Source organism: Leiobunum rupestre, chromosome 4, assembly GCF_980474605.1.
Source record: "Leiobunum rupestre chromosome 4, qqLeiRupe1.1.hap1, whole genome shotgun sequence".
Lineage (NCBI taxonomy): Eukaryota > Metazoa > Arthropoda > Arachnida > Opiliones > Sclerosomatidae > Leiobunum > Leiobunum rupestre.
This window is the reverse complement of record NC_143387.1, coordinates 48,758,045-48,785,362: the sequence shown is the minus strand read 5'-3', so window position 1 is coordinate 48,785,362 and position 27,318 is coordinate 48,758,045. Positions and strand designations below refer to the sequence as shown.

The 27,318-nt window shown below is 35.7% G+C and overlaps 1 protein-coding gene across 5 annotated transcripts in view; it reads left to right on the top strand.

Moving 5' to 3' along the window:
- Window positions 1-23,931, top strand: part of kug (FAT atypical cadherin kugelei) — a 164,337-nt gene extending 140,406 nt beyond the window's left edge. For 3 of the 5 annotated variants that reach the window (XM_090172864.1, XM_090172865.1, XM_090172863.1), the window contains 7 exons: window positions 6,777-6,942; window positions 8,167-8,983; window positions 9,952-10,410; window positions 10,524-11,212; window positions 11,640-11,798; window positions 14,950-15,270; window positions 22,423-23,931. In XM_090172864.1, coding sequence (XP_090028990.1) covers window positions 6,777-6,942; window positions 8,167-8,983; window positions 9,952-10,410; window positions 10,524-11,212; window positions 11,640-11,798; window positions 14,950-15,270; window positions 22,423-22,952 — 3,141 coding nt within the window. In that variant the 3' untranslated portion in view covers window positions 22,953-23,931. Of the gene's footprint in view, window positions 1-3,508; window positions 4,058-6,776; window positions 6,943-8,166; window positions 8,984-9,951; window positions 10,411-10,523; window positions 11,213-11,639; window positions 11,799-14,949; window positions 15,271-22,422 lie in introns of those variants that run through there. The other 2 variants (XM_090172868.1, XM_090172869.1) reach the window with 2 other exon arrangements.
- The last annotated feature ends 3,387 nt before the right edge of the window (window positions 23,932-27,318 follow it).

The following is a 27,318-nucleotide window of genomic DNA, read 5'->3' as shown; positions in this document are numbered from 1 at the left end:
TTCTAGGTCCCAACTCCCCCCCATAAATTACCTTTAATTTTTTTTTTTTTAAATAGAGCTAATACCCAAGGCACCACCTTCGACCACATAAGCAATGCTGCTTATGCGTGATCAAGTAACAGGTGGCCGGGTTACAATGCGTAGGAGGGTGGTGGCAAGCCCTTCATGCCACGCGAGCCAACAGCTCCCTACACTAACTATTACCGTTAACCTCAGCAAGTTTTTATGGGAAGGGGAAACCGAAGATCTCGGTGGAAAACCCCTTTAACCAGTGGGGAGAGAACTTACAAACTCTACGCAGGGGTGGTTCCGGATTTTCAACCAGTGCCACTAGCTGGGATCGAACCCGGCTCCTCTTGCTGCGAGGCTAAAGTGCTAACCACTCAGCCACCCCACCTAAACTGCTTTGATAAAAGCATTTAATTTTATATTAATTTTGGTTGCGCCTGATAGACCTTGTCACGTAGATACCGAGGGTATTTCAGTTCTTCAATTATGGGTGTGAACCATAAAAGTTCTTTAGTAGCTTCAGAGACAGCGTAATATTCAGCCTCCATTGAGGAAAGCAAAATAGATTTTTGTTTCACTGAGCGCCACGATATTAAACATGACCCGTAAAACACCGTGTATCCACTCTGTGATGTACAGAAATCTCTGTCAGACCCCCAATCACTATCACTATAGATAGTGAGTTTAGGTGCTGGATCTCGTTGGTAGAATAAACCGTAGCTGGAAGTAGTAGAAAGGTATCTTGCTAGTTGACATAGTTGTACCCAATGTATGTAACCAGGGTTACAACTATATTGCGATAATGCCACTACAGCATAAAGGACATCAGGTCTTGTTCTCTGGGCAACAAACAAGATACTTCCTATCAAAGATTTAAACGGATACTCTTCCATCTCCTGCTGTTCAATTTCTGTAGTAGGACAATCCTTACGGGTCAATATTGCAGATGGATTAATGGGTAAATAAACTGGAATATCTGACTCCAGCCCAAACTTCTTTATGATTTGATTTATATAATTTCCTTGATGAATTTTAACCGTATTACTCGATCGGAAATCAAATTCAACTCCTAATAACTTTTGTATTGGTCCCAGTGTCTTAAGTGTTATTTTGTCATGCCGCAAAGTATTTTAGAGACGATATCGTGAACGGAAAGATATAACTGCTTTATTTGTTAAAGGAATAATACAAAGAAGGAGTGTTAAGCAGCCTCCTCGCCTCCCCACCGCATACACAATATATATATAGTAAAGATATAGATGGCGTTATGTATGCAACAAAATGTTTTAAAGTCTATGGACCCGCGAAATTCAAACCAGTTTGTTTATAATTATTATTCAATACCAACACCCCTCCTGGATCAACGATTCCCATACATTTTAAATGTTTGTTCATCTTCGGGCTTGGCACGATTTTCGTCAGCTGGTCAGCTAGGTTGAATTCGGTTGGTACATACTGCAATTCGATGTCTTTGTTTTCTATGAGTTCGCGTACGTAGAATAGCTTCAAGTCGATATGTTTCGATCGGTCTGATGTTGTCGGATTTTCCGCAAGCTTCATAGTTCCTTGATTGTCGATGCGGACTTTCATTGTTTGCTTTAGAAAGTAGTCTTCTCCGAGTTCTTCCAATAAATGTTGAATCCATTTGCACTCCTTGGCGCATTCTCCCAACGAGACAAATTCGGCTTCGACAGTACTCAAAGCTGTACATTTTTGTTTACGACTGGCCCAGCTTACGACAGCCCCTCCTAGAACGAACGTGTATCCTGAGAACGAACGTCTATCCACAACATCCGCTCCCCAGTCCGCGTCAGTGAATATTGTTATTGGTTTATTCGTCTTTCGAAAAACTAGCGCGTGATTTTTTGTTCCTTTCAGGTACTTCAGTATATGCTGGACTCCAGTCCAATGCTCTTGTGATGGATTTTTATTGAACTGACTCATGTATGTGGCTGCGAACGCCAAGTCTGGCCTTGAATGAGTCGCTAAATAGAGTAGACTTCCTACAGCTCTTCTGTACTGCAGGGTTCGCCTTTTCTTCGGTTAATTCCTGTCCTTCTCTACAAACGTGATATTTTGTGCCTAAACACAATGGTGTTGAGACACTTTTTGAGTTTGTCATTCCCATCTCTTTAATTAGTTCTTCGGTATATAGGGTTTGGTCCATAATTATGGTGTCTTCAGTTCTAGTGATTCTCATGGACAATATATGTTTGGCTTCTCCAAGATCCTTTACTTCCAGATTCTGGTTCATTTTTCTTTTAAGCCATTCCAGTTCTTCATCGATACCATATAACCTGTTATTTATATCTATATTTTTCTTTGTAACTAGATCTCTGATACTTCGATCTTTATGAATGACCCCAATTAATAATTGAGTACCCTTAGTTCTGCTCGGGCCTTGTCTTGTTAAACCTTTCAATAACTTCGTTCCTTTTATTAAAATGACGCTCTTCTTCTTACGTGAATTTCGTCTCTTTTTCTTTCTTAGCGCAGTGGAAGTGTGGCTGGCCCATAACCTGTTATTTTGTCATGCCGCAAAGTATTTTAGAGACTATATCGTGAACGGAAAGATATAACTGCTTTATTTGTTAAAGGAATAATACAAAGGAGTGTTAAGCAGCCTCCTCGCCTCCCCACCGCATACACAACATATATATAGTAAAGATATAGATGGCGTTATGTATGCAACAAAATGTTTTAAAGTCTATGGACCCGCGAAATTCAAACCAGTTTGTTTATAATTATTATTCAATACCAACATTAAGTTCATATTTTCAGACAAAATATGATAGATTTCTTCGGATATACTGTTATTTTTAGCGAATACGATCAAGTCGTCAACATACACAAGAACCAGTGCTTTATATGGTACATAGTAGATGCAATTTGTTCCAGCCAATTTTCTGAAACGCAATTTTTGAAAACTTTCATCTAACTCTAAATACCATAGCCTTCCACTCTGTGGAAGTCCGTACAATGATTTCTTCAGTTTGAGGCATTTTGTAGAATCAGCGTTTCCAAAACCTGGTATGAACTTCATGTATATATCTTTGTCGATAATACCGTACAAATAAGCATTTTTCACATCAATATGTTTGTGTACCCAGCCAAGAGTAATGACGAAAATAGCAATAAATAGACGAATTAAGCTGAAACTAACCACTGGTGAGAAAGTATCATCGTAATCTAGACCCTCAATCTGGGAAAATCCCTGAGCAACGAGTCTGACTTAGTATCGTATTATATGTTCTTTTGCATCTCTCTTTAGAGCATAAACCCAACGACAGCCGATGATTTTCTTATGTTGCGGCTTGTCTACTACTTCAGTTACTTCTCTCTCATTCAGTGTGTTAACCTCGTCATGCATGGCTTCCAGCCAATGGAAACTATTAGATTTTATGTACCTCTCAACTTCGGGTTTAGAACGCAGTCGATTCCTATTGGAATCATAGTAGTAAACCTTGCCTGATAACTACTTCCCGTCTAATACCAACAGGTAATACTGGTGTTATGGTGGAATTGCTTGCGGTTGTAATAGTACTACTTGCAGCTGTGCTAAGATTACTTGGATTGTTCTCAGCCAGTACCAGAGGTTGATGTACATTTTCCATTGGTATAACCACTTCGGTTGTCTCCTCCTTGAACGTTGGTAAGTCTTGTGCCTGCGATACTTCGGTTACATCATCATCAAAAAGCCAGGTTAACCGAGTAGTATCCTCATATGTTTTATTATTAGTAATGTAATCAATACCTCTTCTCCCCTCATCAAATCGGACATGCATTGTTTCAACAACTATATTCTCGGTGGGATACCAAATACGATATCCTTTGGTATTAATTGCATAGCCAACTACTATGCCAAGTTTAGCTCTAGGGGTGAACTTATTCTGCCGCCGCTCGGAAGGAATATGTACAAAAGCCAAACTTCCAATCCGTTTGAAATGCATGGCACTTGATTTTCTACCCATCCAAATCTCTATAAGAACCTTGTCTTTCAACTTTTCATGCTTGGCATGATTTTTAACATACGCTGCAGTCAATACTAATTCGGCCCACAGCTTAGCAGGCAAATTACCATCCTCCAAAAACGACTGTACCATGTTTACCAAGGTCCTGTTTATTCTTTCCGCTACCCTGTTCATTGCCGGGGAGTAAGTATTCGTTCTTTGATGTTGCATGCCATCTTTCTGACAATATTCTGCAAATTCATTGGAACAATATTCGAGACTGTTATCAGTTCTTATGATTTTAATCTTCTTCCCAGTCTGTCTGTCTACTAAGGCCTTGTATGTTTTAAAACAATTTAACGCTTCGCTCTTTTTAACCATTGTGTAAACACGTAGGTATCTACTTTTATCATCCATAAAAGTGATATAGTATCTGGCTCCGCCAATTGAAGTAATTGGAGCAGGACCCCAAACATCCTTGCTTCTGATTTCATCAAGTGGTTTATGAGACTGCTTCGTACTTTTCGCCAGTTCGCACTTAATGCAATGGCCCAGCTCTCCCATCAAAGATTTCATTCCTCGTAATAAACCATTAGATGCCATATATTTTAAATCAGGTCCGTTAATGTGACCCATACGGTAATGCCAAAGCATTAAACTATTCTTCTTTTCACCATCAACTTGAAAAACTTCTGGTTCGTTATTCGGATCTAATATATCGTGCTGAAGCCCATTTGGTAAAACCGTAGCATCTAAGGTATAGAAATGATCATCCGAAAGTGGAGCCTCGAAAGCAAAACTCCCATTTGGAAAATATAAGGTAAACTTCAAATCCTTCGTAACTCCCGTATACCCAGCCTGATCCATGAGTCTCTCAGATATTAAGTTTCTCCCCATTCCAGGGGTATAAATAACATCTTTCAATCGGAAGATCTTGATCCAAATATCACCACGACCTTCAACCTTTGAACATCCTTCACCTACTGTTACTTTTGATTTGAAAGGTATGAAGGTATGAAACCAATTCCTTTGATTACAAAAATGTCGAGTTGCGGCTGAATCTACAATCCAATCTTTAGACATTGTTGAAGTACAATGGGCAGCGGCGAAGAAGGCTCCCGTTTGTGGTTCTCTGGTTTCGGTTGTAAAACGCCCTCTACCTCGATTCCTGGTTCGCTGTCGACAGTCTTCAGCTCTATGTCCCATACGATGACAAGTGAAACATGTACCACTAAACATTCTCTGTGGATTGTCATAATAATGCCCTCTACAGCTCTGGCTCGATGTATCTCTTCCTCTGAGACTTGTACGATTCCTTCCCCTCTGACATGAATTGTCTCTTCCTCTTTGACTTGAATGTATAGAGCATACCATAAAAGCATCCGATGTCAAACCAATACTAAGATCCTTCTGCGATTGTCTACCATATTCGGCAACCAACATCTGTTTGATTGGCTCGGGCTTAAATTTACTATCTTCTAATTGGTAAATCTGTGAGACCAACGACTCATTTGACGAAGGCAACGTTCCAATTAACTTATACGCAATATCTTGCTCTTCTAATATCTTCCCGGCATTTTCAAGTTGTCTCTTAATATCATAGACTCGACCAATAAATACTGGCATGCTCTTGCCATCCGTGTACTTCAATCCGTAGAATTCATTCAGTAATGTTGATATTCTAGCACAGGATCTGGGTTTAAAAGCGTCTTCCAATGTGGTCCATAAATCTACTGCTGTAGTAGCCTCAGTAATTATGCTTCGTAAATGTTCACTTACTCCCAGAGCAATTAATGAATATGCCTTAGACTCTCTTAATTTAAATTGCCTCGGTGCTTCTTCTGCCAAAGAAACAGCACTTGCATTATTAGCATGTAGCACAGGAACAATTGGCGCTATCTCCAATCCCTTTACAATTTCCCAAAGGCCTTTTGATCTTAAAGTCATTTCCATATCAAACTTCCACTGCTAAATCAGTTCAGTTCAGATTTCTAGGTTCTATGGCAAAACCATTCAATATATTAATATATTCAATAAGTTAATTAAAAAAATAATCATTTGCGGCCCAAAAAAAATAGTTTCGTAATCTACGTGTCAAGTGCTACATTCTCCACTAAAAAAAAATAAAAATTAGATGAGGCTGCTGTAGTTCAATTTTGCCATTTTTTGTAACTGTTTCCGGCGAAGAAATTTAATTTAACACCCCTAGTTATAGTATCACAAGTGTGTTCCGGGAATCACTGCTGAATAATCGCTTATATTATTTATTAGCAGTATTTTTATTTATTTGAAACAGTAATCTTTCAAATTAATACCGAATATTAACTTAAGTCTAGCGTTGTCTTTCACAAAACTTAAATTACCAATAAAAATTTACTCAAATTAAGTAACTGTTAATGTATGATGTGGCAAGTTATATTTAATCTGTAGCTCCTTCAATAAAAAAAACTTTCTAGCAGACAACGTCATTCTCATAGCAGGATTGCCATCTCAAGCTGTTTTTCATTTAACCAATAGTGGCAAAGAATATAATATCCAACAGTAACATATATATATATATATATATATATATGAGATAATCTTTTAATACCATCATATTAAAAGTTCTTACAATAGTTGGCCCAACGGTCGGTATAGCTAACACCAAAAACTTGCTATCTGGGAAATGGTCCTCTAAAGACTTATACGACTACGACCACTTTACGACTGTTGGACCCTTTTCCGACCACTTTCGGACCTGCTTGTACTGTGTGGGGAGAGATTATTCATGAAATAACCAACCCATTTAACAATTATATTTACTTAAATTAATTTTAGGTTTCAAAGAATCGTTGCACTGATAGTTTTTGTGCAAATGGACAATGTCAAGACAAAATAATATTGGATCAATCAACTCCTCTGAGTATAACAACTGATACATTTAGTTTAGTCTTTCCACAACATGTACAAAAAACGTTCTGCATTTGTCACCTTGGATTTGGTGGTAAGTTAGCCTAATATTTTTTAATATTTCTGTTTTCGCTGAAATTCTTGGAGAAACATAATGATTTAGTGTTCTCAAAAATTAAAAACCAATAGAACAGTGTCAAAAGTCTCATTCATTAAATTATAAACTTAAAAGAATAATATTGTGCTTAGAAAACCATGTGCCCCCTAGTAAATAAGTTGTTCTTAAGTTGGCAGGAAATAACTTTTTCTTAAGTTTGTAATTAGTTGGTTTTTAGTAGTCTAGTTGGTGTAAAGTTATTTTTAAGAATGGTCTTAGTTAATATTTAGTTTCTATTCCCATACCAAAAAATAAATAAGTTGGATTTTAGTTTGTATACACATTATTAGTTAATATTAACTTAGTGTTAAGTAGGCTCAAGTTGTCAGCATATTTCAAGTTACTAGCTAAAGGGGTAATAAGTTGTTATTCAGTTGGTAGGAAAATACTTCTTTTTTAAGTTTGAAATTAGTTGGTTTTTAGTAGTCAGAAAATTACATATTTTTAAGTTGGTCTTAAGTAGTTAAATGTAAAGGGTTGATTTTGGTCTAGCTGGAAATAAGTTGGTTATTAAATATGATTTAAGTTATTTTTAAGTATGCATTGGTCCCAAATACAAACTTAAAACCGCAAGTTGAAATAATAGTTGTTTTGAGTGGTTTTTAGCCAAATTATTTTTGGTAAGGGTTTGTCTCAAATTCAAACTTAAAACCAAGTTCCTAGACAACTTATTTTTTTGGTAAGGGTGGCAGTAGAAGATACTGTGATAACATTTAAATTATTTTCGGTTTCTTACAACCCTTACCAAAAAATAAGTTGGCTAAAAACCACTTAAAACAACTATTATTTCAACTAGGTTTTAAGTTTGTATTTGGGACAATTGCATATTTAAAAATAACTTAAATCATCTTTAATAACCAACTTATTTCCAACTAGACCAGAATCAACCACTTACATTTAACTACTTAAAAATAATAGGTAATTTTCTGAATACTGTTTCTACCAATTGAAAAACAACTTATTACCCCTTTAACTAGTAACTTGAAATATGCTGACAACTTGAGCCTACGTAACACCAAGTTAATATTAACTAATAATGTGTATACAAACCAAATACAAACTAAAATCCAACTTATTTTTTGGTATGGGTAATGTGCTGTAAATCATAATTTTTTTCGATAATTAAAATTGTATTGATTTTTACATTTAATATTTATTTAGGAAATCACTGCGAGTTGGTTATAAATGAGTGTGCCAAACAGCCATGTCCACCAACACAAATATGTGTGCCCAGCTCAGATTTATCTTCTCCCTTACTTGCTCATACTATTGGAATGAGTCCCTCTGGGGTGCTTGAATCTCCAGGTTACACTTGCCAGTGTCCAGCTGGAAAAGGTGGTCTACTTTGTGATCAAGAATTAGAGCCTCCTTGTGAAAATGAAAATTGTTACATACCTCGTTCTCCTATGTCATTTTTGGGTCAAAGTTATACTCGTTACTCAGTGAACACACCAATTGATAGACATTTAACATTATCTATTCACTTTCGCACAAAACAAGCTTCTGGAAATCTTATGTTTGCTTCTGGTCTTAGAGATTTTTCAATTCTAGAAATTTATGATGGTTACATCCGATTTCGCTTTGATTGTGGTAGTGGTGAAGGAGTTGTACGAGTTGAATCACCCAAGGTAAATGATGCATTTTGGCATCAAGTTGAAGTTGAAAGACACGGAAACATGGCCAAAATTACTGTTGATAAGCAATATAAAGCTGCTGGTGGAGCTAAGGGAGTACATGATATTCTAAATATGGATGGATCTGATATCTATTTTGGAGCAGAAGTTAGATGGTTCAAATCCAATAGAGCAACGACGTCAGGTGGCTTAGCTATCACGGGAAGTAACAATTTCCTACAATCATCCCTTCAAGTGGAAGATATTAGAATGGGATTTATAGGTTGCCTTGATGATATGAAAATTGATACAACCTCCATTCCACTTCATGAGCATTCCAGTAACTTAGTTGCTACATTGAAGAAGTAAGTCTAATATCTTCAATATACTGGTACATTAAATTGAATTGTGCGATAAATACAATTAATGATTAATTTGCACATGCATTTCCGCATAGTAGCTACTTGAGAAATGTTTTTATCAGGAAGTGTTGTGGAATAAATACGTGAACAGAAAATATCCATATTCTTAGTAAACTAGGCTAAGTAAAAATCAATAGCCAGGTAATTCACAGCGGGATGAAGTGACATTGCCAGGATTTCAAAATTGGTGGCGCTTAAGCCTTACACCCGGTCAGGGGAGTCCCAATTACGGAGATGGTGGGGACACTTTTAGCCAAGTGAATCAGAAAAATTCTGAAATTTTAGGAGTCACTTTTCGTAAATTTTAGTTAGCGCTTCAGAAATGTTTAAGGTGGCTCAAGCCTCAAGCTCCGCTTAAAACACTCTTATGAATTATGTTCTGAGGAATAGAGGTTACATAGCTACACGGAATATCTTCCAGATAATTGGGGTTTGTTTATTTCTGGTTGTGGTGTACCTTTTTAGAGGCAGACATTAGAAAGCAGTTGCTGGAATAACCCCAGTAGAGAGCGTTATTAGTTTTCTTTTTTGAAGAAGCAGCTATAGCCTCCTACGTTTATTCTTAAGCCTAAGGAATCTTGGTCTGCCACCAAAACAAATCTCATAATAAAATTTTATTAATTTAAGTGTTAACTGTTAGGTGCATGATTAAATTAATCAACATAAGCCATGTGACAAGTTTTCTGTTGACTATAACTCAAACCTTTAAATCATCTTTTCATAATATAAGGAAGTGAAAGGGTGTTAGATAGTTGTTCAATGTAGATTACTTAAATTAAAAACACAAAATTGGGTTTTTTCTCAAAGGTGTAAAATGTCAGTTTGTACTTTTATAAACTTCGTAAAGTGAAATTATTCAATATTTTTTGTCATAAATTTTTTCAGTCACTGAATTTTTCATTATTCATTAGGCTCAAGAATGTGGAATTCCATTGTCGATCATTGATAGATCCAGGACCATGTGGAACACAACCTTGCTATAATGGTGCCTCTTGTACTTTAACTTCTTCCAATGTTGTTGGGTCTTATCAGCAAGGTTTCATATGCCAGTGTCCACCACGCTTCGTAGGGCCGTTCTGTAAAACAGATACAGATCCTTGTGCTAGTGACCCCTGTCTGAATGGTGGTATTTGCCGCAACTTGGACAATGATTATGAATGTGTCTGTCCAAGTAGAATAAGTGGCAAACGCTGTGACTATGGACGTTTTTGTAATCCAAATCAATGCTTGAATAAAGCTGCTTGCGAAGAAGGCACCAGTGGACCAATATGCAAATGCAGAGGTTTTCATGGAGATCGGTGTCAACATGATGTTGATGAATGTCAGCTCAGTCCTTGTGCTAGAGGAGCTACGTGTATCAATCTAATTGGGTAACTAGCAAAAAATAATTCAGAAAGCCATTTTTATGAGCTCTATACTCTTAAGTTCTGTTGTTATTAGATATTTATACTAATGGCTTTCTTTTAAAATTAATTCTATGTAGATCTTTTCAGTGTCATTGCCCAGCCAATGTTACGGGAATACTTTGCAATGACCATCTCTACACTACATCAATCACATCTTCAGCCTGGAACACTACTTTAGAAGAAGTTATAGGCATCGCTCTAGTCATCACTTTCATCCTTGCTCTGGCATTTCTATTGGCTTGTTGTTGGAGGTACAGACACAAACGCAGGAGACATCGACCAAATAATGAAATTAGAGATGATCAAGTTGCTGGAGAGTTTTTGATGAAGAATACTGTTTTAGAGAAAGACAATCTTAAACGACAGAGTAAAGTCAGTAATCTTGAAATGACCACTGCTTTTGGTACTGGTTGTCAGCAGCCACCTATAGTGCCTCCCAGACCCCTTTCATACACACCTAGCAATCAACAACCACTACACCCCAATGCACATCCCCACAGACTTAATCATCAAGATTCTCTTTGCGGATTAAATAAATTTGAAACATTGAACAGTTATGGCAGCGCTGGCGCTGATCTGGAATCGTTGCCACGATATAGCAGTGAATTTTTACAAAATATTAGCAAGCCTATGTCTGTATCATCATCTGGTGGAGGCAGTGCTACTGGCTATAACACAAATCCTGTTAGTGGAGGATGCACAAATAAAATTGATTGCTGGGAAGATGTTCCTAAAGATAAAATTTATGAGGAAAAGATTCAGAATGGTGAGTACATGTAAAATAAAATTAACATTTTAAAAACAATTAAGAGTTTTTTAACAAAACTTAATTTAATGTAAACTGTACGGAACAACTTGTAGTCATTAAAACATTTGTGCATGGTTCAAATTTAAACATTCTCAGTAGTGTAGTTTTCCTATGAAAACTATACCACAGTAGTTTGTCTATTTACATGAAAATTTTTTAGCAAAATAACATCATATGCTCCTCAAGCTTATAAAGACATTATATGGAGCATGCTTTAGGATTTTTCATATAGTTATTGCTTTTCATGTATAACATTAGTGTGAATTGTGTTATTTATTTTCATGGAAAATAAGGTCATAACTAAAATAAAATAATCATAAGTAATAAATCTTATTATTATCTATAAATATATGTTTAAATATTTTGGCTTTTTTATATACTCTAGATTTAAAAGATGCTAGATTAAGTCCATTAAACAGGAACAACTATTCCCAACAACCAAATGCACATGGAATTTCATCTAATAGCACAACATCACCAGGACGAAATGGTCTTTCAGGTGTCAATTCAGCATTGAGTATGGCTTCCATGGATGATTCTCCTGGTAGGCTATATTTAATTATTATCACTATCTCAGTTAGTAAAATGTTTTACTATTCTCTACATGTGGTACCGTACTGACAATGGTAAAAAAATTAATTTTTATGACATGTTTGATAAGGACCATTGAGGTAATGGCGAGTAAATGTTTTTTGTTGTAAAGATGAAAACCCCAGTATCTTGGGTTTTAAGGTTGAGTTAATGGAGGTAATGATGATTAATGAATCAGAACTTTTTACAATTAATTAGTTTAGTCATTTATCAAATTTCAAATTTGGTTTAACTCTAAAGCGAAGGTTTGTTACTTTTCTTTCTAACAGAAAAGTTTATTTACCCAGAAAAAGACACAAGTGTCCACCACACCAGGCTAGAACAGAATTACAGGCATCATATATTCATATTTACATTATGTAATAATAATTATAATTTATTAATCGAAGAAACACGAAAGCTGTACATCATTTTTTTGGGGCAAAGTCATTATCTAACTTTTAAGCCTGCTAAGTAATTTATACATTAAATTTGTTACAAATGCAATGGCAAAATTGACGGCGCCGCGCACTCACTTCGCTCATGCGCTGGGGGCGTGTGGCGCCTCCCCAACCCCATACTAAAAAAAGCGATGGGCCATCTATAACGCGACCTAGAGGACAGTACCAAGCCTTACGCATCAAGTATATACTTTTAATATCAACCTGAAATAAGCGTTTGTGGCCCAAAAATACAAAACACCTAGAAAATGAAAAAAACCTGTAATTGATTTTATAAAGTACGGGTATATCACTTTGTGGCCCAAAAATACAAAACACCTAGAAAATGATCAAAAACTGTAATTGATTTTATAAAGTACGGGAATATCACGTGGAAATTATTAGGACACCGAAACTGTGGTGTCGGCGAACACGCGACGGAAATAAGTACAACGAAACACGTGAAAATGCCCAAAAATGTGAAATTTTTAAATTACATTAAAAAATTAATCATTTGCGACCAAAATAAAAAATGCCATCGGCATCTACGTGACAAGGTCTATCAGGCGCAACCAAAATTAATATAAAATTCAATGAGGCCGCTGTAGTTAACTTCACCCAATGCGATATATATATATATATGCATGTATATGTATGTATTTATACATATAAATATACGTATATATTTATGTGTATATAAATTTATTATATATTATGCCGGAAAGGGTAATTAACCGACGCATCTGCCTCCATTGTTTAAGAGAGGACCATTTCAAGGATTTTATCACACCGGACGCGCTAGATTCACGATCTAAAAATGGCAGGCCCCTGACAACTCGGGCAGCCTTGCGCTGAACTCTTTATCTATTAGCTGTTTAAACAGTTGTTATCTTTCTGCTGCAATTAGAAATGAAGAATATTTTTAGTTCTATAAAAGAAATAACAAGTAAATTCCGAATTGTGGGTAATAATAATAATCAGCAAGGCCCAAGTCATCTAGCGACTTTTATTGCCTTTAAACAGGTGGCCGGGTTACAATGGGTAGGAGGGTGGTGGAAAGCCCTTCATGCCACTCGAGCTAACCGCTCCCTGCACTTATTTGTGATTAGTTAACTATATAAATTTGTATTTTATAAAACTAGCTTTTCTAATATTTTAATGAATACTAAAACAATATTTAGTATTCTTGTGGTGGTACATCCAAGGGGTGGCGATAGCCCCCATCGCCCCCCCCCCCCTTAGAATGGATCCGCCACTGCCAAGTCAATTGGTCTTAAGAAGTAATAATTGGTGTGAGATAAACTTATAAATATCTTAACACATATTATGAAGTGCCACACGTTTGGGTTTATGGTTGCTAATACTTAATTATTTTAACTATTTAATTATGATAGTAATAAATGGTAACTTGTATAATTTTTATTAATTCTAATGTTATCAGAACTAAAACAGATTAAGGGAATGGGTGCACAGACCTGTGTAAAAAGAAGTAATTGAAATAAACTTGCTTACTCATTCTAGTTAATCTCAATTAAAATACAAAACATTTCCTATTATAGATGGAATAGAGCTTTAGCATTTTAAGGGTTTTTTTTTTTAATAATTCATTTTGTTTTTGCTATTGCAATTAATTTAGAAAGAACAAGACCAGAACAGTTAAAAACATCTGCTTCTAAGTAAATGACCTTCAGAATTTATGGTAAAAGGCCCATTATTTATCTATATGATGCATGGTGTGGTAGTGATTAAGTATAACCTCATTCCATAAAGATAATTGCAGGTACTAAATCACAAACTCCTAAAATTTAAAAGACCATATAATAACATTGATTGAGACTTGTTTGCTTTCCGTTAAATTTCCCATAAATGATTACTAAGTTGAATTGATTAAAATTTCATACCACACCCTTTCGAACCATGTTATTTTATTTAGTATTTTTTAAATGCTCTTTGATACGACAGGGTAAAAACCATTGCACATATGTGGGTTTTTTTTTTTTTTCAAAAGATAGAAAAATGGCTTCTAAGATGCTTTTGTGAAATTCTATTGCACAATGAAGTTTTGTTTAAAGTAAAAGGCCACACATTTTTTATAATTCATGCTTCAACAGTTTAGCCGTATACATTTGTATTAGGAAGATATCAATATTCTGGTTGGGATATTTAGCTGGTCATGCGAATGGGGTATGTATGTCAACAACCCATTTATGAATGGGTATTGGTTGTTATGCTCTACATCTATTTCATTGTTTTCTGAATAGTAGACTAGTTGGAAAAAGTGCATACTGGTATTCTAAGATGATATTTTATTGGGTGGGGGAGATAATGTTAGAAAGAAAAATTTTATTTATGAATAAAGTCTAAAATACTGTTTTCTCAATTCATTAAAACATGAACCATGTGGGACAAGATAATTTGTATTCTTGCCCAGTAAAAAACCAAAGATTTGCATGCTTCAGAAAATTTAGGGATATATGGAAAGAAACGGCTGGCATCATGGGCATGTTGTAAGAAATTTTCTTATCCTTTTATGTAATAGAAGGTTCATGATTGAAAACAATTTTTCCTATTAAACTAATTTATCTCATCACAATTCCTTCAAGTTTATACTACTTGTGACACTAAAAAATAACCAATATACTAATGTTAAGTGCAGTGTTACATCAACATTTGTTTTTATTATAGGTTACCACTGGGATATTTCAGATTGGGCTACACAGAAACCACTTTCAAACATAACAGAAGTGTCAATGAATGAACTTAGAGATTCGTCAAGTTTACATAGTGGAGAATCAAATAGTCAAGCAGAGCCTTTACTGGGTCTTATGGCAGAAAGCAATGCAATTAAGAGACCTTCTTTATTGCCTGGATTAACTCAAAGTAGACTTAAACAGCATCAAAGAAATGCAGCTTTAGATGCTGAGCAGTCTGGTTCGGAATATGCCAATCAAAATGAAATTGATGACGCTGCATCTTCTTCACTTTGTATCGAAGGTCTTAGTCCATGTGAGTTTGTGCCATATTTGGTCTTTAGCATTATAACTTAGAATGATTTTAATAACTAAACAATGAGTTACTGATTCTATTTACTTATTCTTCTTCACTTTATAGTGTAAAGTATTGGTTTTAAGTTTTATAGTTCAGTATAATTACTCAGGTATAGACAACATACATGGTTGTGTTATAATTGCCATTTTGCTTAAACAAAATTCCTCGCTACATAGGTAGCAATCAATGGTGTTGTAGAATCAAACTACAGAACTAAAATGACACTTTAAACCGGGTAGACACTTTAAACTTGGCCGCTTGCTGACAAAAAATTTATGTGTTATAAACATTTTTCTATTAATTTATGTTTAGAAGCTGCATGGCAACGTTTTATGTTTGCCTTCATAATTATTATGGATTTGTAAGTCAAAAAGTAGTCTTTTTTGGGAGAGCAAACGATATTTTTTATTCTCAACTGAAAACGCCACCGCTCTTATACTCGACCAAATCGCATCTGTCCAACTTCTCCTTTTTGCGGCCCTTCCTAGGTGTGACTAATTTTCCGAGAAAGGCAGTGTTTTTTTCTAGTAACAATATGAACAACAAAAAACTGCGAAGAAGAGCGAGCAAGATTGGGAACCCAGCTGAAAGCCATAAACGCATAAAAGTAGATAGGGATCTCTTCTCTATTCTGGCACTAATTGTTTATTTTTTAGACCCTTTTAATTTCGAACCCGAAACCTGCACATTCTACAAGCATGAAGCATGCTCGTAAAATTTTATGGCATTTCCCCCTCTCTGGCTCTTTCTCATTTACTAACATCTTACGTTTAAAGGAATCAAGAAATTTCAAATCCTATCACAATAATGGTAGACATATTTCAAACATTTTTAAAGTAATACATTAACCAAACATCAATACAAATTAGGAAAAACTAAACACTATCATTAATGGTAAATTTAACATTAATTCTGAACGACCATGTAGTCAACTATCAGCCCATACTCATTGCGGCCTTGCACCTTGCGGCATTGCTCTTTGCGGCTCTGTTGGGGATTCTCATAAAACTGAAGTAAAATGCAAAATTACATTATTTACATATTAAGATATTAACAGCTTGCTGTTATCAAGGTTGGGAGAGAAGTGTCACATAACGTCTGCCACTAATTCAGTTCAGTTCAGGCAAATGTGAACTGAACTGTTCCATAAACTAAACAATCAGTTTATATACGCCCATTATAGCAAAGACTATATATTCATACAACAAAACTCCCCCTTTCATTGATATAAATGGCAACTATATAAATAAATCACAACAAATCATTAATCAATTAATTAACAACATATTAACAACCTAGGTTAAGCAAATTTCTAATATTCATAAAATTATGTTTCACTAAAGCTTTAGTTAAGATATCAGCTGCATTAAATTTTGACTGAACATACAACAATTTAAACAAATTCCTATCAATATTGTCTTTAGCAAAATGAAAACGCAATCAATATGTTTGGACCGCTGCTTCTCTACACTATTTTGAGCTAAAAATATTGTAGCTTGATTATCACAAAGAATTATCTGTTCCTTAACACTAACCCCATGATTGGTAAAAACTATAAGAGAATTCGGCTTCCATTGAAGATAGGGATACCGATTTCTGTTTTACGGAGCGCCAAGATATTAAACAGGAACCATAGAAGACTTCATACCCGCTCTGTGATTTCCTTGTATCCCTATCGGAGCCCCAGTCACTATTACTGTAGACAAGTATATTAGGATAGGGTTGTTTCTTACAAATCAGTCCATAGTCGGATGTTGTGTACAGATACCATGCAAGGTGGCACAACCGAGCCCAATGAGTATGACCCGCGTTGCTACTAAATTGCGACAAGGCTATAACAGCAAAAAGAATATCCGTGTCCTTTGCGCTATGAATAAAAGGCAGCCAATCATAGACTTATATGGGTAATCAGACATACCGAGCTTATCCTCTGATGTTGATGGACAATCGCTCCTTGTCAGGGGAATTGACAGATTCTGTAATTCAAACTTCGTAATCATTTGCTTCAATCTTGATTTAACTTTATGGTCCCGTCAACTCAAACATCGAACTCCACGCCCAAAAGTTTCTGTATAGGCCCCAGACGTTTGAGTTGGTACCTGGTAGTAAGTGTTTGATAAATTTCATCCAATATGGAATTATTTCTTGCTATGACCACCAGGTCGTCAACGGATACCAACACCAATGCCTTCATAGGTAAATAATAGATACAATTTGTACCCATCAATTTACTGAAGCCCAATTCTCTAAAACTTCTATCAAGCTCCAAATACCACATTCGGCCACTCTGTGGAAGACCATACAGAGACCTCTTCAACTTCAGGCATTTCGACTGGTCAGTTTCTCCAAAACCTGGTATTAACTGGTAGACATCTCGATCAAGGGTCCCATATAAGTAAGCGTTCTTAACATCCCAGTGTTGATGCACCCAACCAAGGGTTACGACGAAGACAGCGATAAAGAAACGTATGAGACTAAAGCTTACTACTGGGGAGAAAGTCTCACCATAATCTATCCCCTCTATCTGGGTACCTCCTTGAGCGACTAGTCTTGCCTTGTATCTAATTATCTTATCTCGGCTGTTTCTCTTGGTAGCATAGACCCAGCGACAGCCTACTATCTTCTGATGGTGTGGTTTTTCAACTACCTCAGCAACTTCACGCTCTGTTAACGTATTGACCTCCTCTTGCATAGCTGCTCGCCATTCATTCTTCTGCTTTGAGCTAATGGCTTCTTCATAAGTCTTGGGAAGTACCACCTCAGTACAATATGCTTCAAACGGTTCATCTTCACCTTCTACAGACATGATTGTCATTAAAGATTCTGCAACAGACTTTCTTGAAAAATCAAATGCATTAATATTATTGTCTTTTAAGTAATTTTCAACTACTGCTCTTGAACGCAAACGCTTGTTATTGTGGTAATAATATATATCGACACGCCCTATCGTGGCTCCACTCTGTCTGATACTAACATCTCTCCTAAAACCATCAGGAAGTTCAGGATCTTTTGGTACCTCTCTATTCTCCTCAGTTTGTATCATTTGCTCAGGTTGGACATCCCTTTGATCTGGTTGGTCATTCAGTTTTGTTGGTACAACCACCGGAACCAATTTGTCATCTTCTACAAAACAAACCGAACGCGTATCTTCAATTCTCTGAACATGCTGGATATGTTCAACCCCTTCCTTCGTCTCATCAAAAGTGACGTGCATGGTTTCATCTTTAGGATACCATATCCTATAGCCTTTGGTATGAATGGCGTATCCGACAACCACTCCCAAACTCGCACGTCTATCCAATTTACTTCTTCGCCGTTGCTGTGGTACATGTACGAATGCCAAACTACCAATCTTCCTCAAGAAATGTGCACGAGGTTTCCTGTGCCACCATATTTCATAAGGTGGTGTCGGCTGATACACGACGGTACTATTTTTAAGAAAAACTTTACTAATCCCCTAAATTTACTACTTTTTAAAATTAAGTTAATTAAAAAAATTATAATTTGCGGCCCAAAAAAATCACTTCTTAATCTACGTGTCAAGCGCTGCATTCTCCGCTAAAAAAAAAAAAAAAAACCGTAATCCCCTAAAATTACTACTTTTTTAAAATTAAGTTCTGTTGTATAATCAACTATCTTAATAAGGCAATAAAAACATCAATCTTAAAAGAACTAAGTTAAGTATATTTTAATAAGTAACAGTCTGTCAACAGCATGACTCTAGAGCAACTCAAAAACAAGAATACAGTGTTGCCAAATAATAGTGATTAGTGACGTCATGCTAAATCAGTTTTGATTTCTAGCTTCTATGGCAAAACTAGTAAATATATTAATATATTCAATAGGTTCTTCAAAAATGCAGCTGTTGAAAGCAATTCCGCCCACAATTTATTTGGTAATTTTCCATCTTGCAGAAATGTACGGACAGTATTCATCAATGTTCTGTTGACCTGCACGGCAACACCATTCATTGCCGGTAAATAAGTATTGGTACGCTGATGTTCCATTCCATCCATACGGCAAAAATTAGAAAACTCTCTGGAACAATACTCAAGGCCATTATCAGTCCTGATCGCCTTGATAAGTTTCCCTGTTTGTCGTTCAGCCGTACTTTTAAATTGCTTAAAACATTCCAGCACCTCACTCTTCCTCTTCATAGGATATACATGGATGAAACGGCTCTTATCATCAAGGAATATTATGTAAAACATAGCGCCTCCCGCGGAAGTAACTGGGGCTGGCCCCGCAGACATCAGAATGAACAAGGTCCAAAATTTCTGAGCTTCCAATACAATCAAGACTTTTGTGGGACTGCTTTGTGCTTTTGGCCAACTGGCCAGAAACATAACATCCGATTTCACCTTTTAATGGTTTCAAATCTTCCACCATACCATGTGTAGCCATGTATTTTAAATCTGTTTCATTAATATGACCCATTCGGATGTGCCAAAGGTATAAACTACTATCGTTGTAACAATCATTTCCGGCTTGATAGACCATAGAGTTTGTTTCTTCATCTCCTTTAATTTCTGGAACCTCAGCATGTAGAACCGTTGCATCTACCGTATAAAAATTATCAGCAGACAGTGGTGCCTCGTCTAACTTGGGAAATATGGCAAATTATTCTGTCCCTGACACTGATTTGTTTATCGAATCTAACAATGAAAAATTTTCATTCAGGGAAGTCACTGTTGAGTATGTGTTTAACATCGTGAAAAACATGAATGCTAAAAAAGCTACTGGTTCGGATCAACTACCTCCAAAATAATTAAAGGCTTGGCCATAATAATTTCTCCAATTCTTACCAAAATAATAAATAACTCATTTAGAAGTAATAAATTTCCAACGCAGTGGAAACAAACAAGAGTCGTTCCAATTCATAAGAAAGGAGATCACTGATGTTGGGAATTATCGTCAAATATCCATCCCTGTATGTTTGTCGAAACCACTTGAATACGTATCTTGTACTCGGTTAACTGAATACATAAACACACACAATATCTTAAATCCTTTACAGTCTGGTTTTCGAGCGGGTCATTCAAACATTACTGGTATTATGTACCTTCTTGAAACTATTATATCCCGGTTAAATAGTGGACAATTTGTTGGAATACTGTTCGTAGACCTAAGTAAGGCATTTGATTCTGTGGACCATGGTCTTTTGCTCTCAATGCTACAAATAAATGATTTATCACATAATAGCTTAAAATGGTTTAAATCATACCTTCAAGATAGACAACAATTTGTTACCATTGGTGATGCCAAATCAACGACCAGATATGTGAGAACCGGTGTACCCCAAGGTGGAATTTTAAGCCCAACACTTTATAATGTATACACCAGCGATATGCATAAACAATTACACAATAGTATTTCAAATGAATACGCGGATGATGATGCACTACTAATGTCAAATTATAATGTAAATGCGCTGTTAGACGTAATGAGTGAAGAAGCCATAAATTTAAAGGATATATTAAAATCCAAAAAACTAACTATGAACGAAAATAAAACAGTGTTCATGCTATTTCATCCAAAAAGACAACCAATTTCAAATGAAATTAGCTCAATTTTAAAGAATACATCAATAAAAAGGGTTAAAAGTTTTAAATACCTTGGTATTATAATAGACGAAGAACTGACATGGCGAGAACATATAGAGACTCTAATCTCAAAATCAAACCAGCGGCTGGGGATTCTTAGACCTTTATATAGAAGCCTGGAGACAAAAATCATCAATCTACTCTATAATTAGCTAATTCTACCACTCTTTAACTATGGAGATATATTTTACAACTCTGCAAACTTAATGCTCCTAAATAAACTTCAAATTGCTCACAATAATGGCTCAAGATTTGTTGCTAAAAGGGATATGTTTGCCTCAGCAACAAATACTCGTCAAGAATTAAATTGGTTGACTCTCAATCAACACTACATATTGAACCTCTGTGTTATGATGTATAAAATTTTCAATTCAGCCTGCCCTACCTATTTAACAGAATTCTTTAGTAAGCCAAGAGACATTCACACTAAATCAACAAGAGCTAGTGCCCTGAACTTCTTTGTTGAAGACTTACAGACTTCCTTACGACACAAGAGTGCAAAATGCTGCGGAATAAATACTTGGAATAATCTGCCAACTGTTATAAAGAAATTAAAACCCCTAAGTGAATTTAAACACCATTTGCGTCTACATATTTTAAAAGACAAATGATTTCTATTTAAATTAACTCTTAATTAAATATAGAAACTATTTTATACTTTATGTTACGGGCCTCCTTGTAAATCAGGCATGTTCTGAAGGTGAAACCCAATAAAAGCATTTTTATTATTATTATTAATTTGCAGAGGGGCACGTGGGCAGAGTATCAAAATTTGAAAAATGTTTTTGTAACATTTAACTTACACAAGTTTTACTATTTCCGCAAATATAAATTGGTAAATGCTATACTTTTATTGCATATTTATTTCTTTTATGCCCATCGGGTCATTCCAGGACAGATTTTCCCACTTGTTCACCCGACCATCGCCAAATTTCGTAAAAACTTGTATTTGGGTTTATTTTGGTCGTAGAAATAGATTCTGAAATTTTCAGAAAGATTGGTTGAGCGGTTGCTGAGATACAGTGTAGTCACATTTTTGAAAATGACATTGAACCCTACCATTAACCATTTTTTATCTCAGCTTCTACTTAACCCAAAAATTCGAAAGAGGGCTCATTGTAAAGGAATTGAAGAGCGCAATGTAAATAAGCACTTAGGTTATCATGCTATATATAAGATAAAATACAATAAATCGAGTTTTAAATAGTTGACCTTTGACTGTTAAAAAATTAAAATAATAATTTTGGAGCCCTTCTACGACTTTCAAACATACAATTATGTATCCTACTCAGACTGACGAGTAATATTACAGTATGTAAAAAAACTTGTATTCATCTGCTATAGTTATATAATTACATGGTAATTCGGTTGTTACTCGACTTGACTAAGCTATCATACTTCCTCGAAGGGGGGTAATTATAGATTTCTGATTGAGCTAACTATTTTCAGCTCATTTTTTTAAAGTTTTTAAAATAATTAAATTTTTATTATAATTTTACTTTTTAAGGTTTAGACAACTCTCCAACTCTAAACCCAACCTTTGATGAACTATTGGGAAAGGATTTGGAGTTTGCAGATGATGGGGTGGAAAGTTTACCTCCTTCACCCAACAAATATGCAATGTACCACCCAAACCAATATCTGCCTTCCCATCGTGACCCCAAGGGTTCTAATAGTGCAGCTCTCAGTTGGACTTCTGATCTTAAACCAAATATATGTGAACTATCTGAGGAAGAAGATGCTTGCTATTCACCATTCCACAACAATAATAATAACCCATTGAGAGGCTCTTTAGTTGACCGTTCCACAAGTAGTGACCCAAATGGTGATCAAACAAAAACATCTGGAATAGATTCAATGTCAATCTCACTAGGAGGTTATACTTCAACGAATGCTTCTTGTTCAGACATTTCGGCTCATGTTTGCGAAATTGAGGATTCTGAAGCTAATATGAGTGACTGTGATGAAGTATATCATCATGGCAAACAGCAACAAGTTCCTTTATTACGAAACACAAACAACAACACCATAGCTTAAGTAGCAAATCAAATTATTCAATGCTTTGATTTTAAAATTACTCTATCTAAAATGAAATATATTAAGAGAATAACGAAATGATCTATGTGGTTGACCGTGAAATGAGCCTCATGTTGTAGCATTAAATCTCGTATAACTTGTTATTTAAAAGTTGCCATGGTTGGATTGCAACTAAAGAGTGACGTCCAAGGAATTCTATTGTCCATGGTGCTAATGCACTTTTAAAAAGAGCATTTAGTATGAGAAACTGTATATGCTATTAATTATAAGAAAAGAAAATATTGATATTTTATTGATAAAGTACAGAATGGTAACTAGTTGCTGGCCACTGAAAGAATAGATATGATAATTATTATGGGCAGCTGAAGGAAATATAAGTTTGTTGTTGTCAGTGTTGTTTTATTTAGCTAAATTAAAGTACAATCTACAGTTAGCTTGCATTTTTTAGTTAAGATTCAAGTTGTATTAGCTTTTATATGTCAAAAAGCCCATTTGTATAAAATTTAAGGCAGCTTTAAAATAATTATTTCAAGGGTTTATGCAAATTGGTGAAAAGTTTTAAAAAATACCAAACAAAAGTAACAATGAAAGTTCAAATTATTGTTCTTAAATTATTAAAACTAGTGGTTTTTAATATCATGCCTTCCTATTACTAATCGCAACTAAAACTAATATAATTATTATTACTAGTGCCAAAATGTGACTCATCAAAGTGCATTTAGAATTGGGAATGAAAGACTTATTTATACCAATTTGTACATTTTAATACTTGTGTATAAAATGTTTAATATCTAAAATACTGCCAGTAAATATAATAAAAATAAAATTTAGAAATATGCATAACAATTGTAGGTTTTAAGTTTAAATGTTAAAAACTTGACTACAGAATAGATTTTAAACGGCAAAAGTTGATTAAAAAGAGAAAAATGTAAACATTATATTTGATGTTTTTTCTTAAAATAACCATGTGTAAATAAAGGACCAATTTTATAAAAAAAAAATTGTTACAATTCCACTTTTTTCCAATCGACGTAAATAGAGCTCAATTAAGAGTGATAACTTTATTTTTTTCCAGCTATTTCACGGGGCATGCATCAATAAATTGTCGCAGTTATTAAGGTGCTACAAAAACCCTAAATTTTTTTTGTGAATGACATTTAGAAAAGCAATATGCAGAAAATGCTAGAAGGAAGCATAATTTTTGCACCAAGTTATGGTATGATGCTCTTATAAAATCCAAAAAATCCACAGGAATCTTGAGTTATGTTTCCCCAATTTTCACCCACATTAGGTTAATTATATCATAGACCTGTTCTTCCTCTATGATTATATGTTCATCCAATGCTTTTGGGCCTTTTTTAATTCTAATTGCCATATCAGGCTCTATTGATATCGAATAACCTAGTCTACATTTCATTAAAGTCCAAAAGTTGAAAATGTTACCACTAAAATTTTAAATGTTTCACCACTTAAAGGGCAACGCAAGTGGCCATGCTGGGGGGGTAAATTATCTTAAAGATAAAAAGAAAGACCGCATGCACTATCTGCCATAGCCTTTCCTTCTGTAAAAAAGCAGAAACATATTTCCAGAATTTATTTTGTATAAATGCGCCTCTCGCGGTTCTTATGCGATAGCAAAATCCATGCATTCCGAGGAAAGTGAAGTTTTCGAGGTTACCGACAAATTGGATATTTTATACAAAAAAATGTAATGAAACAAAGATAAATATTTTGTCAGGGTATATTGATTTGGCCAAGTGTTTGATGCTAGAGGCAGAAATATACCGCCTCCAAGGCCTAATGTTTCAACCTCCATAAATGAACGTCAAAATCTTACTAACTAACTCAGTTCTTTTCTCCATAATAAATTAAGCTAAGCCGAAAATCCTCGGTTTGTCGGAAAATTTGCGAATGAGAACGAAATTGCACCACGTGGCTACTTCAAGGAGAATAAGGTTTCCGCATTGTATGAAATGCCCCCCTTACATGGCCAGTTACGTTGCCCTTTAAATTTAACAATTAATTTTGTAATTATCACTGTTATCAAAAGTGTCAGAACTGTATAGTAGTTAGAGTTTGTTGCAAAGTAAAAAGGGAATCGAAGGGGGTTGGAAAATACGTGATCAAAATTGAGGTACTCCAGCGCCTCCGAGGGAGGCGTTTTAGAATGTATGTCTACGGGCGTGTAAATCGAAGAGAGAAAATCGCGCCAGACTATAGACTAAATATAATGTTGCTAATACTATTCCAACTAGTAGGTTATGTAGTCTATATAGTGTGACTAGGTCTCACTAGAAATTTTAATAGGCGTGAAGGTACAGCTGACACACTTTTGGGTCTTATGCTACTTTTGCTATTATGATATTCTTTAAAATATATTTTTTCAACAAATATAAATACTTTAATGTTAATTAATTGACCCGGCCCCCTCTAGCTGATTCAAGGGCCACTTGAATGTTTCTTTCAGTTTATCTCTTTTGATGTTAAGTGTCATTAGGAAGTTAATGTAAATAATTGGTGCTGTGATTCGACTATTGGGCTGTTATTTCTTTAAGTAACACAAAAACTACTTAATTGAATTTCAAAGAAAAAACATAATATACTTGCCATACCTATTAGTGGATTGATTATTTTATTAAAATATAGCCACACTTTCAGAAAGTTAATTATATTTGATGGTTTCAATTTGTTATTTTATTGATCATAGATTAGATTGGGTAATACATCATGTGCCCAACGACATCTATACTTTTCATTATATCAATAAATTAAAGATCCTTTAACAAAATATTTACGTGGCAATTACTTTAAATTGGTACTAGACGGTAAGATTTGATTGAGATCAGGCTAAATTTAAACATTAAGTAGTTTTCAAGTCATAATCAAAGAAAAGTGGTTAGTAGTCCTAAAAATGTAAAACCTAAATGGCCATTTTATCTTCAAATGACCCTTTTAACATCAATTAAGAGAAACTGAATAACATCTAGGTGTTAATGCAACTAAAACGAGTCTAGAGGGAATGCAATTTTGGAAAGCTCTTGGGTCTCAAACTTATGTTTACCAAGACGCTCTAGCCTTTGAGCAGCATAGTAATTAACCATAACTACAAAGAACACGAGGGGTCGTTTCCTCCTCAGCAAGGCAAACCCTGCAGGTGGGATCCTCACTGATAAGTGATAACAATCAACTGAAGATGCCTGTTCAGTTGACAATAACCTTATTATTATTATTATTATTGAGTGGGGTGGCAAGCCAAACACTTCGACCTAAGGTCCATTGTGCATCCCCAAACTGGGTGACTTAAATAAGTCCTATTGCCGACATAAAGCTTAAAATCTGCCCGGCCGTGATATTAGAGACGTCATACGTCTCCAACCGATGCATACCCAAATGCTCAAACCTCTGGGCTGCATAGTAATCGCAGCTACAGAGTACATGTGAGGCAGTTTCCTCCTCAGCTAGACAAAATCTGCAAATCGGGTCATCACTGACCCCAATAAGCGTTAAATGTCTGTTAAGATGGCAGTGGCCTGTAAGTAGGCCAGTAACAATCCTAATACTGGACCTAGAGAGCGAGAGTAATTCTCTAGCTCTCTCCCTAGATGGGCCAGGAGTGAACTCTTTGACCTGCCTTTGACCCTCAATTTCAGACCATTGTCTGAGTTGACGATCCGACATAAACTTGGAGATTAAGCCGCGTACAAGTCCTCGGGAGATGGGGAGAGCAGGTTCTGGACCAATGAACCCAGCCCTCGCACCTTCCTTGGCCAAGGCGTCGACCCTTTCGTTCCCAAGATGCCCCTTATGCCCAGGTACCCAACAAAGTTGAACTTTATTGTGCAACCCAAGAGTGCAGAGGAGATCTAAGCAGCTAAAAACCAGTTTAGAAAGAATACTATACTGGCTGAGAGCTGTAAGAGCAGCCTGGCTATCTGAATAAATCTGGATAACCTTCCCATGATACCCCTGATGTAAACAGTGAGCAACACAGGAGCAAATGGCAAAAATTTCAGCCGGGAATACACTAGTGTGTATCCCTAGGCTTTCATAAAAGCCGAAATTATTAGTAAGGCAATACATCCCCGCACCAGTGCCATAGTGTGTCTTAGACCCATCAGTGAACCAGACGATCTCTCCTCTGGTACCGAGGGTCAAGTGACTCCACTCCGCACGGCTAGGGAAGTTGACCTCAAAAGGTTTACTAAAGTGAAGTTTAGTAACCATCAGATCAGAGCCCATTGTTAAAATCGGCATCTGATTGGACATATCTCGGAAGAGCTTGTTGTGGCTATGCTGCCAATTATTAGCCTTCCACCAGCCATTTTGGTTAAGCCTATAGGCACCTAAAAGGGCAGCTTCCTCAATA